Genomic DNA, 12,602 nt, shown 5'->3' with positions numbered 1-12,602 from the left:
ACTTGACTTGAAAAAATGTTCTAAGACTTGTGACTTGACTTGGACTTTTACACCAATGACTTGGGACTTGAATTGGACTTGAACCGGTTTACTTGAAAAGACTTGATATTTTACCCCAAATACAAAATTTAACATGCATATTATATAGAGATTGAAAATGTGACGTCATTCACGGGTAGAACCGCAAAGGATTCTGGGAACTCGTGGCAAGCGGTACTAGCGCACGCAGGCTTTCAATTAAAATCAGTTATACAGCGATAAAAAGAAACACAAAAATGTCAAGAAGCCGTTGTATTATTAACTGCAATAGCCGGTCGCATGACAGCCACGGGAAGCCGACGGGTAAAGAGATCGGTTGTTATCGGATTACGTCGTTGAAGAGAAATTGTTCATGTTTCCGAAGTAACAAAGATGCGATGGATGGCCTGGATTGCAGCCATTCAAAGATCAAATATAACGTCCTAGAACACTCCAGCTCACAGGTTAGTCTGCTCCAAGCATTTACATGAAGGTCAGTCTGCTGTTGTAGTTAATGCGTCATTTTCATAACATAATTGGTGATATAGGTTACAAGCAAGTCTGGCGCTGAACAGAAATTGTCGCGCTATGCTCCTTTATTTATTGTGCATAAATAGTGAATTGTCCTGACACAATATTGCGTTTCGCTTCTGTTATTATGGTACATTGACAAAAACATATACTTTTATTCACAGGATAAAACAGGTTTTTTGTATCACTAATTGCCCAGTACGATTACAGCATACAATATTGTTGTCACTGCTACATTTCTGTGATGGGTACCACAAATTATTTCCACTACTAATTAATTACCATTGAGCTCAAAGGTCCTATTAATAAACGGTTAAGGAATGTGTATTTATGAAGACAATTTGTGAGACTGGTAAACTTATGATACGTACGATGGTCTTTCGTTCTACACGGTGCATTTCAAGGTCCTGTACCCATCCGTCAGTAAACTGTACCTGGGCTTGTTGCAGTGACCTGAAGTTACTAAACTTCATGAGTGTATGCACTCACTCCAAGAAGCGTATAATTATAAATATGCATATAAATATGCTACGATGAGATAGCTGACTTCATCTAACTAGCAAATGTTGTCCAGGCTACGTTGGTGATGCAGTTTTTTTTTTTTTTTTTAATATGTATGATATTTTTGTCATGCGATTTTAAAGCCAGTCCTACAAGCGCATCCAAGAATAACATGCAGCTTATCTCAGAACTGTCGGTGAAAATTATTCTTGGAGCTAGGTTTAATTGAGCTGCATTTTATAGAGGTGCAATTTCACAATTTGTGTATATTTTCTAAGTTCACTATTTTGTCATGTGTTGAGAAAAACACAGATTTTAAAATTACATGGTCTAATATTTACATTTAGCATAACTGCAACATTATTTTTTCTTTTTTTTTTTTTTTTTTTTTAAAGACTCGAAAGGACTTGAAATTCAAAGTTTCAGACTTGTGACTTGACTCGGACTTTTACACCAGTGACTTGAGACTCGACTCTGACTTGCCTGACATTACTTGAGACTTGACTTGAGACTTGAGGATAAAGACTTGAGACTTACTTGAGACTTGCAAAACAATGACTTGGTCCCACCTCTGCCTGGAGCCCTGGACCTCCCCGCTTCCCCCCTCTTGCACGTGTGCATATTATCACCTGGTGTCTTTTGTAAATAAATTCACTGTCTTCTTTGCAAGGATCCCTGGTCTGCGCGTGAGTCCGTTTACACCCCGTAATCACTGCAGAATTGTGTGTTTTTTAACACTTCACTTTGTTGAACTGCATAACAAAATAAAAAGTCAGGAAACATGTGAACACAGCAGGAAGAAGTACAGGGCATCAGTGTTTCACATCTGAATCTGCAGACTGGTCAGACACACCTTGAATCCCTGCTGAGTGAAAGTGGTTCCAGAAAACCGGTGGCTAGAAATACATAAATGTGTGGTTATCTTCATACAGAAACGACAATGCTTGAGAAACATGATGTTTTAGAAAACATGACACCAGAAGAGGTAGGTAGTTTCCTTTTTTACCCATAGTATTGATTGCAATTGCAGCAGTTTACAAAACATAATCCCAAGTCACATGTGGCTTTAAACACAACTTTAAATATAACAGCAGTTCTGAAAACATTTGAGATGCTGTATTAAATGTAAATTTTAAATAAAATGCAACAATTTGAAAATGTTACAAACCCATCTTTTAATCGCAACAGAACATAGAAAATACATCAAATGTTGAAACGTAGAAAATGTACAATTTTTAAGAAGAAAAAAATAGCTAATTTTAAATTCGATAATAGTTGGGACTATGTTTAGTACGACTGGTCTTTGTGGAACGGAGGGTTCAGGGGCAGTACCAGAGGAGGCCATTTCTATTTTGCTATGTTCTTCTATTTATGTGCACACTTGGTAAGCTGGCACTGAGGTGTGGTTGGTGCTGACTTTGATTGGCAGTCACTGTAGCTCTGACAGTTAATAAAACTGAGCGAACTGGGTTTGGTCTAGTATCACCTTTGGACAAGCATAACCAGAGACTTGCATCCAGTGGTGTGTGTTGGGGAACCCAAAGATCCTCAAGGTGCTTTGTACAACTTATCTCATTCACACCAGCACCTTTTTTCTACACCTAAGTGCTTTCTAACAGTCACACTCCAATAATTGCATCAGAAAGTAGTTTAGGGTTTCTGGCTCAATGATACTTTGCATGTCAACTGAGCAGCCAGGGACTGCACCACCATTAGCAGATGACCTGCACTACCTCCTGAGGTGCACTACGCTCGTGTTTTGGTAACAGTCTATAAACGTCTGGGAACTGAGGAGATCTTGCTCTTTTGGGAGAGAAATATTGTTGCCCCATTGTAGCCTGATAGATTATTCTAGCTGCTCAACAGTCCTGGGTCTTTTTTCTCATGTTTTTCATTTCAAGACACACCAAATGTTTTTCAGTTGGTGGCCAGATGCTTCTAGTACAAGGCCATGCTGCTGGAAGAGATGCAGTATGTGGTTTTACTGAAATATGCAAACCCTTCCCTGAAGCCATACTCTGGATGGTACATAAGTTGCTCCCCATACCATCAGAGATGGAGGCTTTAAACTGAGTCCTGATAGAAAGGCAGGTGGTCCCTCTCCTGTTTAGTCCAGAGGAGCAAGTGCCCAATTCTGTTTTCCAAAAACAATTTCAAATTTTAGTTTGTCTTATTACAGAAGTGTTTTCCACTTTAAGTCAATTTTTCTTTGTATAACAGAGTTTTAATCTACAGCCATCAAACTGTCTTCACAGATGATTTCTGGAGGTGCTCCTGAGCCTATGCAGTTCACGATAGAATGATACCTGTTCTTAATTCAGTGTCATCTGAGGGTCTGAAGGTAATCGGCATCCAAAATTGATTTTTATCCTTTTATCTAAATTGTAGAACAATGTTTTTCAGAGGTGTCTTCTAAAAACTTCTGGTTTATGATGACCTTTTTGATGCCATGTTTTCTGAAACTTGTAAAGCCGAAGCTGGGCCCATTTAAACCTCTCCCATTCCATCACTTTTGGCTAGAATATACTAAATAATAGAAACATTACCGGTCTATATTGTTAGATGAATGAGTATCCATCACTGTGCTAATTGAACACACCTTCCTTTCAACAGTGATGATGACTGGCTAAGAATGGACACCACTTCATATGCCTCACAGTGATTAGGTTTACTACCTACTGGTCTGTTGACCTCACTGAAATGGTGAGTTTTAAGGAAAATGTGGAAAAAAAATTAACCAGAGCATATGTTATTAGCTCAGTTACCTTGTTGCTGAAACTTGAGCTTCAATTCAGCTAATGTACTCTTATGAGGCAGTCATGTCTTCTAAATAGTGCTGTCAGCGTTAATCTCGTTATTAACATTTATTAACACTGACAGCACTACTTCTAAACCTTACGTATGGAGGCAGGAGTTTGAACATTTAAAATCATTAGAACTAGCTGTATTTTCAACCACTTTGTATTTTTAACTTCCCACCACAGCCTGTGCACATGAAAAATTCTGGAACTTGCCTGTTTCCATCCAAATATTTTTTACATTTTAATTTTATTTAAAAAGAGTGTAAAAAATTGTAAATAAGTCCTGCCAGACTGCGGCTTTCAGACTAAAGAAGTGTTAAAAATAGCAGCAGACCAAATCTTTGCTCTGAACCATGCAGACTAATAATTATTCACATTATTGAAACAAACCCATTGCTACGCATATCCACATATTTCTCTGTCTTTTGAGAATTGATTGTTTTTTTTATGTGATTGTGTTGATCAATCACCAGCAAGATGCTAACAGCTGAGTTACTGTTGAGTTAGCCATTATATGATCAGCCCAACTTCTAATACTGACTAACAGACCTTTGATCTTTGTCATGTGTTACTAGTACGTTGAATTTTAGTTCAAGTGTCCTAGGTAAGTGAAATATCTCTGCAGTTATGGTTACATTACAAGAAACTTTGGTATACATAGTATTGTTCTCCACGGCATGAATCCTGAGTTTCTTGATTTCTTTTACAGAGAAAACTTTATGATTATGTATTATTTTCCACTAATGTTACTATATTGACATTCATCAGCTTCACTTTGTATTTAATCAATTTCTTTCATATTTTTAGAAGCCATTCTTCACAAAAACATTTGAGCTGTTCCCATATTTGTTTCTAGAACTCTATACAGCATATAATGAAAATGCTGAAACTGACAGCAGCAAAATAGAAGCAGGTATCCATGTTAAAGCAAAAGCACTTATTCGCCTTTAAGATGATGCGCATACTAACAGAGTAACCTCGGAGAACTCTTAATGTGTGTTCCTCAATCTTAGGTCAGAATATCATTTTAGCTGAAATAACTGTCTTACAAATATGATCAGAGTTCATTATTTATCTATCATATATATATGAAAATAACTGAGTCATGATTAACAATGCACCTCATTGTGACTTTCATTTTATGATTGTTAAAAATCAAAACAATAAATATAAATAAACAATCAATACCTCACGGCATAAATACAGACACTATACACTGTATCTTTATCTATACAATTAAAATACAAAATATACGGTTTCTTCATCATACCAGGAATAGCAGTAATTTGTACAAAGACCTTTTCAATAGCAGCTGACAACTGACAAAGCTAAAAGAGACGACAAGAATTAGCATCAGTGGTTTGGAACAGAATTTATATCTTTTGTTTTTTTTAACTGATTGACATCCCATAGTCACATTGGAAACATTTAAGACATGTTTTGCTCATGTCCTTCATTATAATGATTTAGCAGCACAACAGCACTCAGAATTAGTCCCTTGTCTCACTGATGTAGCATTCATACTATCTGTGTATGCTAATGTCCCCACTGGCCTCAGTCTTGACTGACAGTGTTGTTTAGCAGTATACTGACCAGTAGATAAGATTAAAGAAGATGTATGAACCAGGGAAAATCATTCGGGAGTATTTGTCAATGGCATGCGTGTTCTGGATGATGTTGAGGGCACGAAGGCTCTTCTTCTTCTTCGTTGTTGTGGACTCACTACTCACTGACAGGTGTACCACCATATGATCAGGTTTATCAGAAACCTCGTGCATGTCTGCCTGTACTTCCTCAGGTACTATGGGCTCTTCAGTGTAGCCAGCCAAACTATTGGTGTCAGCTTCACTGTAGGTGCCATCCAACATGGTCATGGTTCGTGTTTGGGAAATACCACAGGTACAGGGCAGTGACTGGCAGGGAAGAAATACAACTGAAGTCATTATTGCATGCAACATCACCACATATCAACAGTTCATCTTTGCTCCAGGACAGAGCAGCTGGAACACAGATTTTTTGAAGATCACTGCATGAATGATAGCTGTCTTGTAAATGTGCCAATCTTATTCATTTCAGCTACTGTTATCAGAAAGGATTGTGTTGTTCAAACTTCTGCTTTAAAAGCTCTCAGTACAGCACAGTGCCATTTGTTTAAATTCATCCATCCATCCATCCATCCATCCATCTTCTTCCACTTTATCTGGGGCTGGGTCGCGGGGGCAGCAGCCTAAGCAGATAAGCCCAGACCTCCCTCTCCCCAGCCACCTCCTCTAACATATCCGGGAGAACACCAAGGCGTTCCCAGGCCAGCCGAGAGATATAATCTCTCCAGCGTGTCCTGGGTCTGCAGGAGGCATCCTTGTCAGATGCCCGAACCACCTCAGCTGGCTCCTTTCGATGTGGAGGAGCAGCAGCTGCTCTACTCTGAGCCCCTCCCGGTTGGCTGAACTTCTCACCCTATCTCTAAGGGAGAGGCCAGCCACCCTTCGGAGGAAACTCATTTCCGCCGCTTGTATCCACGATCTCGTTCTTTCGGTCATTACCCACAGCTCGTGGCCATAGGTGAGGGTACGGACATAGATCGACTGGTAAATTGAGACCTTCGCTTTTACACTCAGCTCTCTCTTCACTATGAAGGACCGGTGCAGCGTCCGCATCACTGCAGCCGCAGCATCAATCCATCTGTCGATCTTCGGCTCCCTTCTCCCATCACTTGCGAACAAGACCCCGAGATACTTGAACTCCTCCACTTGGGGCAGGAATTCATCCCCGACCCGGAGTGGGCACTCCACCCTTTTCCGTCTGAGAACCACGGCGCTGCTTCACACTCGACTGCAAACCGTTCCAGTGCAAGCTGGAGGCCATCACCCAATGAAGCCAACAGAACCACATCATCTGCAAAAAGCAGAGATGAGATTCTGAGGCCACCCAAGTGAAAGCCTTCCGCCACTTGGCTACGCCTAGAAATCCTGTCCATAAAAATTATGAACAGAATCGGTGACAAAGGGCAGCCCTGGCGGAACCCATCACCCACCGGGAATGAGTCTGACTTATTGCCGGCAATGCGAACCAAGCTCTTTCAAAGGTTGTATAGGGATCGAATGGCCCGTAGCAATGGGCCAGACACCCCATACTCCCGTAGCATCCCGTAGACACGGTTGAATGCCTTCTTCAAGTCCACAAAACACATGTAGACTGGTTGGGCAAACTCCCATGCGCCCTCAAGTATCCTTGAGAGGATAAAGAGCTCGTCCAGTGTTCTGCAACCAGGGCGAAAACTGCATTGTTCCTTTTGTATCTGAGGTTTGACTAGTGGACGAATTCTCCTTTCCAGCACCCTGGCATAGACTTTCCCAGGGAGGCTGAGGAGTGTGATTCCCCTGTAGTTGGAACACACCCTCCGGTCTCCCTTCTTAAAGATGGGGACCACCACCCCCGTCTGCCAGTCCAGGGGTACTGCCCCTGATCTCCACGCAACATTGTAGAGGCGTGTCAATCAGGACAACCCTACAACGTCCAGAGCCTTCAGGAACTCGGGGTGGACCTTATCCACACCAGGGGCTCTGCCACCAAGGAGTTGTTTAACTGCCTCAGTGACCTCGCCCCCGGAAATTGGCGTGTCATTCCCCTCATCCCCAGACTCTGCTTCCTCCTCGGAAGACATGTCAGAGGGATTAAGGAGGTCCTCGAAGTATTCCTTCCACCGCGCGACAATTTTCTCAGTCGACGTCAGCAGCACTTCGCCAGCACTATACACAGTGCAGGTAGAGCACCGCTTTCCCCTCCTGAGACGCCTGACGGTTTGCCAGAATCTCTTCGAGGCAGTCCCAAAGTCTTTTTCGATGGCCTCTCCGAACTCCTCCCACACCCGAGTTTTTGCTTCAGCCACTGCCCAAGCCGCATTCCACTTGGCCTGTCGGTACCTGTCAGCTGCCTCCGAAGTCACACTGGCTAACCAAGCCTGATAGGACTCCTTCTTCAGCCTGGTGGCTCCCTTCACCTCTGGTGTCCACCATTTGGTTTGGGGGTTACCACCACGACAGGCACCAACCACTTTGCGGCCGCAGCTAAATGCAGCAGCTTCAATGAAGATGCTGAACATGGTCCATTTGGACTCAATGTCCCCAGTCTCCCTCGGAATGCTGTTGCAGCTCTGCCGGTGGTGTGCGTTGAAGATCTCACAGACTGGGGCCTCTGCTACAGTGGGGCAAAAAAGTATTTAGTCAGCCACCGATTGTGCAAGTTCCCCCACCTAAAATGATGACAGAGGTCAGTAATTTGCACCAGAGGTACACTTCAACTGTGAGAGACAGAATGTGAAAAAAAAATCCATGAATCCACATGGTAGGATTTGTAAAGAATTTATTCGTAAATCAGGGTGGAAAATAAGTATTTGGTCAATAACAAAAATACAACTCAATACTTTGTAACATAACCTTTGTTGGCAATAACAGAGGTCAAACATTTACTATAGGTCTTTACCAGGTTTGCACACACAGTAGCTGGTATTTTGGCCCATTCCTCCATGCAGATCTTCTCGAGAGCAGTGATGTTTTGGGGCTGTCGCCGAGCAACATGGACTTTCAACTCCCGCCACAGATTTTCTATGGGGTTGAGGTCTGGAGACTGGCTAGGCCACTCCAGGACTTTCAAATGCTTCTTACGGAGCCACTCCTTTGTTGCCCGGGCGGTGTGTTTTGGATCATTGTCATGTTGGAAGACCCAGCCTCGTTTCATCTTCAAAGTTCTCACTGATGGAAGGAGGTTTTGGCTCAAAATCTCACGATACATGGCCCCATTCATTCTGTCCTTAACACGGCTCAGTCGTCCTGTCCCCTTGGCAGAAAAACAGCCCCATAGCATGATGTTTCCACCTTCACAGTAGGTATGGTGTTCTTGGGATGCAACTCAGTATTCTTCTTCCTCCAAACACGACGAGTTGAGTTTATACCAAAAAGTTCTACTTTGGTTTCATCTGACCACATGACATTCTCCCAATCCTCTGCTGTATCATCCATGTGCTCTCTGGCAAACTTCAGACGGGCCTGGACATGCACTGGCTTCAGCAGCGGAACACGTCTGGCACTGCAGGATTTGATTCCCTGCCGTTGTAGTGTGTTACTGATGGTGACCTTTGTTACTTTGGTCCCAGCTCTCTGCAGGTCATTCACCAGGTCCCCCCGTGTGGTTCTGGGATCTTTGCTCACCGTTCTCATGATCATTTTGACCCCACGGGATGAGATCTTGCGTGGAGCCCCAGATCGAGGGAGATTATCAGTGGTCTTGTATGTCTTCCATTTTCTGATGATTGCTCCCACAGTTGATTTTTTCACACCAAGCTGCTTGCCTATTGTAGATTCACTCTTCCCAGTCTGGTGCAGGTCTACAATACTTTTCCTGGTGTCCTTCGAAAGCTCTTTGGTCTTGGCCATGGCGGAGTTTGGAGTCTGACTGTTTGAGGCTGTGGACAGGTGTCTTTTATACAGATGATGAGTTCAAACAGGTGCCATTCATACAGGTAACGAGTGGGGGACAGAAAAGCTTCTTACAGAAGACGTTACAGGTCTGTGAGAGCCAGAGATTTTCCTTGTTTGAGGTGACCAAATACTTATTTTCCACCCTGATTTACGAATAAATTCTTTACAAATCCTACCATGTGGATTCATGGATTTTTTTTTCACATTCTGTCTCTCACAGTTGAAGTGTACCTCTGGTGCAAATTACTGACCTCTGTCATCATTTTAAGTGGGGGAACTTGCACAATCGGTGGCTGACTAAATACTTTTTTGCCCCACTGTATTACGCTTCCGGGCACCCAACACGTCCCTATATTATGAGATTGGAAAAATGAGGAAACACGAGAATCGTTCAGAATGAATTTACACATGTATGTTTGTTTTACTTAAATCGCTTTGGAAAGACTATCTAACGTCATTAGGTGCACACTGTAGGTGTTCGCAGCACACCCTCACTACGCGTTTAGGTGCACTGGGTCTGTCCAGCGTCCTCCCCTGCCACCTGATCCAAGTCACCACCAGGTGGTGATCAGTTGACAGCTCAGCCCCTCTCTTTACCTGAGTGTCCAGAACATATGGTCGCAGGTCTGGTGGAAAGATTACAAAATCGATCATCGACCTGCGGCCTACAGCATCCTGGTGCCACGTGCATTTATGGACACTCTTATGTTCGAACAAGGTGTTCAATTCAGTTTTATTAATATAGCGCCAATTCATAACAACAGTTGCCTCAAGGCACTTTGGTCTAATCTTAAAAGTAGAGATGTGTCTGTCTCCTGAGTTAACAGAAGGAGATAGAAAGAAAAATAAAGGAGAAGAGTGATAGAGAGAGAAAAGACACTAAAAATCTGCTCCATCACCTGCTGAAGAAAAAAAAGCAAAAAGAAAATAACAGAGTAGGGGAATCACAGCAACAACCAACCAACAAACCAGTAACAGTAAATAATAAATATTGAATGTTACTGAGCAGTATACAGGAGCCTGCAGGCTCCAGCAGGCAGACGGCTACGCCAGAGCAGACCAAGCCCCGGGCCCAGAGACCTGAGATCCAAGGGCCCTCCACACCCCGGGAGGTGCCCAACTGAGCCAGGGGGACCAGGCCCCACCAAGCAGCTGCTGGGAGTGAGCCAGTACTCACCCGAGAACCCAGCGCCAGACACAGAGAACCACGAATGCAATGGCAGGGAGTGTGGTGGGGGGAGAGATACTTTGGAAAAAGCTGCAATCACAGCACTGTAGGATGGTGACTCCTCCTCGGCTTAGTGATGCTCGTTCCCTTTCTAACATTAAAGACCTCCCTGACTCTGTTCCAACCAGCGTTTCTCCCTGTCCAAGATGTGTACATCCTCATCACGGGAAGACTGGCCTGTAGGTGTAAATAGACTGCGGAGTCCTGGCCTGACAAGATAGCTCTTCTGTGTTGTGCCATCCACCTAGCCAGGGTTCTTTGGTTTCCCTAAATGTATAATTCAACTGTTAAACATCATTCAGGGATGAGATCTCACAAATTTCACTAACTCTAACAAACTGCTGGCCACAAACACTCACTGTTTCTCTGTTCTTTATTTCTGTCTTTATTTCTTTGGCACTCTTGAGGTGTTGCTTGTAAAACAGAAACCCTGACAGATATTGTAGTAAGTGAAGTGACTCGGGAAGAGAGTCTGGAGGTTTTGCCATTTGATACAGCTGAAGGAGTTGAGGTGTGCCTTGTGAGTAGAATGAATTAACCTCTTTTTAGTTACATTACTTTCTCTTTTGATTTATCAGTGCAGTGAAACAAACCTGAGACCGCACTCTCTCTCTCATTTTGCGCTCTCGACGGTCCTGGACAGTGGACAGGTAGTTGACAGCAGCGTATTCCAACACAGACAAGAAGACAAAAACAAAGCTGACCCAGAGATAAATGTCCACAGCTTTGATGTAGGAGACCCTGGGCATGGAGGCATTCACTCCAGTAATGATGGTGGACATGGTCAACACTGTGGTGATGCCTGGACACAGGATACAAAGTTTTACTAAAGTAAACATGTTTGAATCTTAGCATGCATCTTTTTCATATTACATTGTAGACACTACAGCATAATTCTTTTTTATCTTCAGTCAGGGAGCTAATCTTATGTATAGCTAAAAGTGCAGGCGTAAAAGCATTACCCTGATTCAATACCATTGCCACGCAATGCATGTGACATGACAAGGCTGGATATTTGATTATATGCTGAAGATAATAAAATCATCATTTTAAATTAAATATAACTAGAAAATAATAAAAATACATCAGTGCGTTGTGGCCTTGTATAGTGTATTACCTACAATGATAGTAGGTGTTTTAACATCATCGTAAATTTACAAGTGTGAGTTTTAGAAATTTGTTGGATCTCTCACAACCACTTGTAATTGCAAAACTATTAACAACTGAATTCTGTCATGATCCTGGGTCTTTTGACCCAGCGTTTTAAGTTTGAGTTTATTTTGTTCATTAGGTTATCTAAGTTCATTTGGTTATTAGACTCCTTGTGTTTTCTTCCCCTGTATTTAAGTTTCCCCTCAACCTTCGTGTTTCATGCTGCGTGTCTTATGTTATCAAGTTTGTATTATCATGTCTGTCTCATGTTTCCTGTTTTATTTTGAAGGAGTCGTGTGTTCTTTGTACATTGTATTTAGTTTCACTTCCCTTGTCCTGTCATTAGGCTCATGTCAGTCAGCTGTTCCTCCATGTGTTCCCACTTCCCCTAATCACCTGCTGTGTATTTAAGTCCTCTATTTTCAGTGTGTGATTGTCAGGTCGTCTGTTGTTCATGCCATGCTTCCAAGTTTCTTGTCTAGGTTTTTCTTATTGTTTGTTTAGATTCCCCAGTTTAGGTTTGTGTTAATTTTGCTTCAGTTTGCCTTGCCCTTTGTTTGTACCTTTTCTACCAGCCATATTAAACAGCTCGCCTTTTGTTAACATTTCAAGTTCTGTTCCCTGTTCCTTGGAGTCTGCGTTTTGGGTCCTTTTCTCAATTCATACAGTCTGCTCTCGCCAGACTGTGACAGAATTCAATTTAATTAAATTTATATAGTGCCAAATCACAATAACACTTCCCTCAAAACACTTTATATTGTAAGGTAAAGACCCTATAATAATAAAAAGAAAACAGAGAATCCCCAACAATTATATGACCTCATAAATCAGAGACAAAGTCTGAGAATTCGGACAGAACCTCAGCCTAGGTGGATGATGGGTAACAACAAATAA

General features: G+C 42.4%; 1 protein-coding gene across 1 annotated transcript in view; it reads right to left on the bottom strand.

Annotated features, from left to right (window-relative positions):
- Positions 1-5,428: 5,428 nt before the first annotated feature.
- The window catches only part of gabrr2a (gamma-aminobutyric acid type A receptor subunit rho2a), a 73,554-nt gene continuing 66,380 nt past the window's right edge, over positions 5,429-12,602 (bottom strand). The window contains exons 8-9 of the mRNA XM_085343758.1: positions 11,150-11,358; positions 5,429-5,764 (exon numbers count right to left, since the gene is read on the bottom strand). Coding sequence (XP_085199884.1) covers positions 5,429-5,764; positions 11,150-11,358 — 545 coding nt within the window. The remainder of the gene's footprint in view (positions 5,765-11,149; positions 11,359-12,602) is intronic.

This window comes from Diplotaxodon limnothrissa, linkage group LG19 (assembly GCF_057381915.1).
Source record: "Diplotaxodon limnothrissa isolate DT_005_m linkage group LG19, D_limnothrissa_male_GT1.1, whole genome shotgun sequence".
Taxonomy (NCBI): Eukaryota; Metazoa; Chordata; class Actinopteri; order Cichliformes; family Cichlidae; genus Diplotaxodon; species Diplotaxodon limnothrissa.
This window is presented reverse-complemented; position numbering and strand designations above follow the sequence as displayed.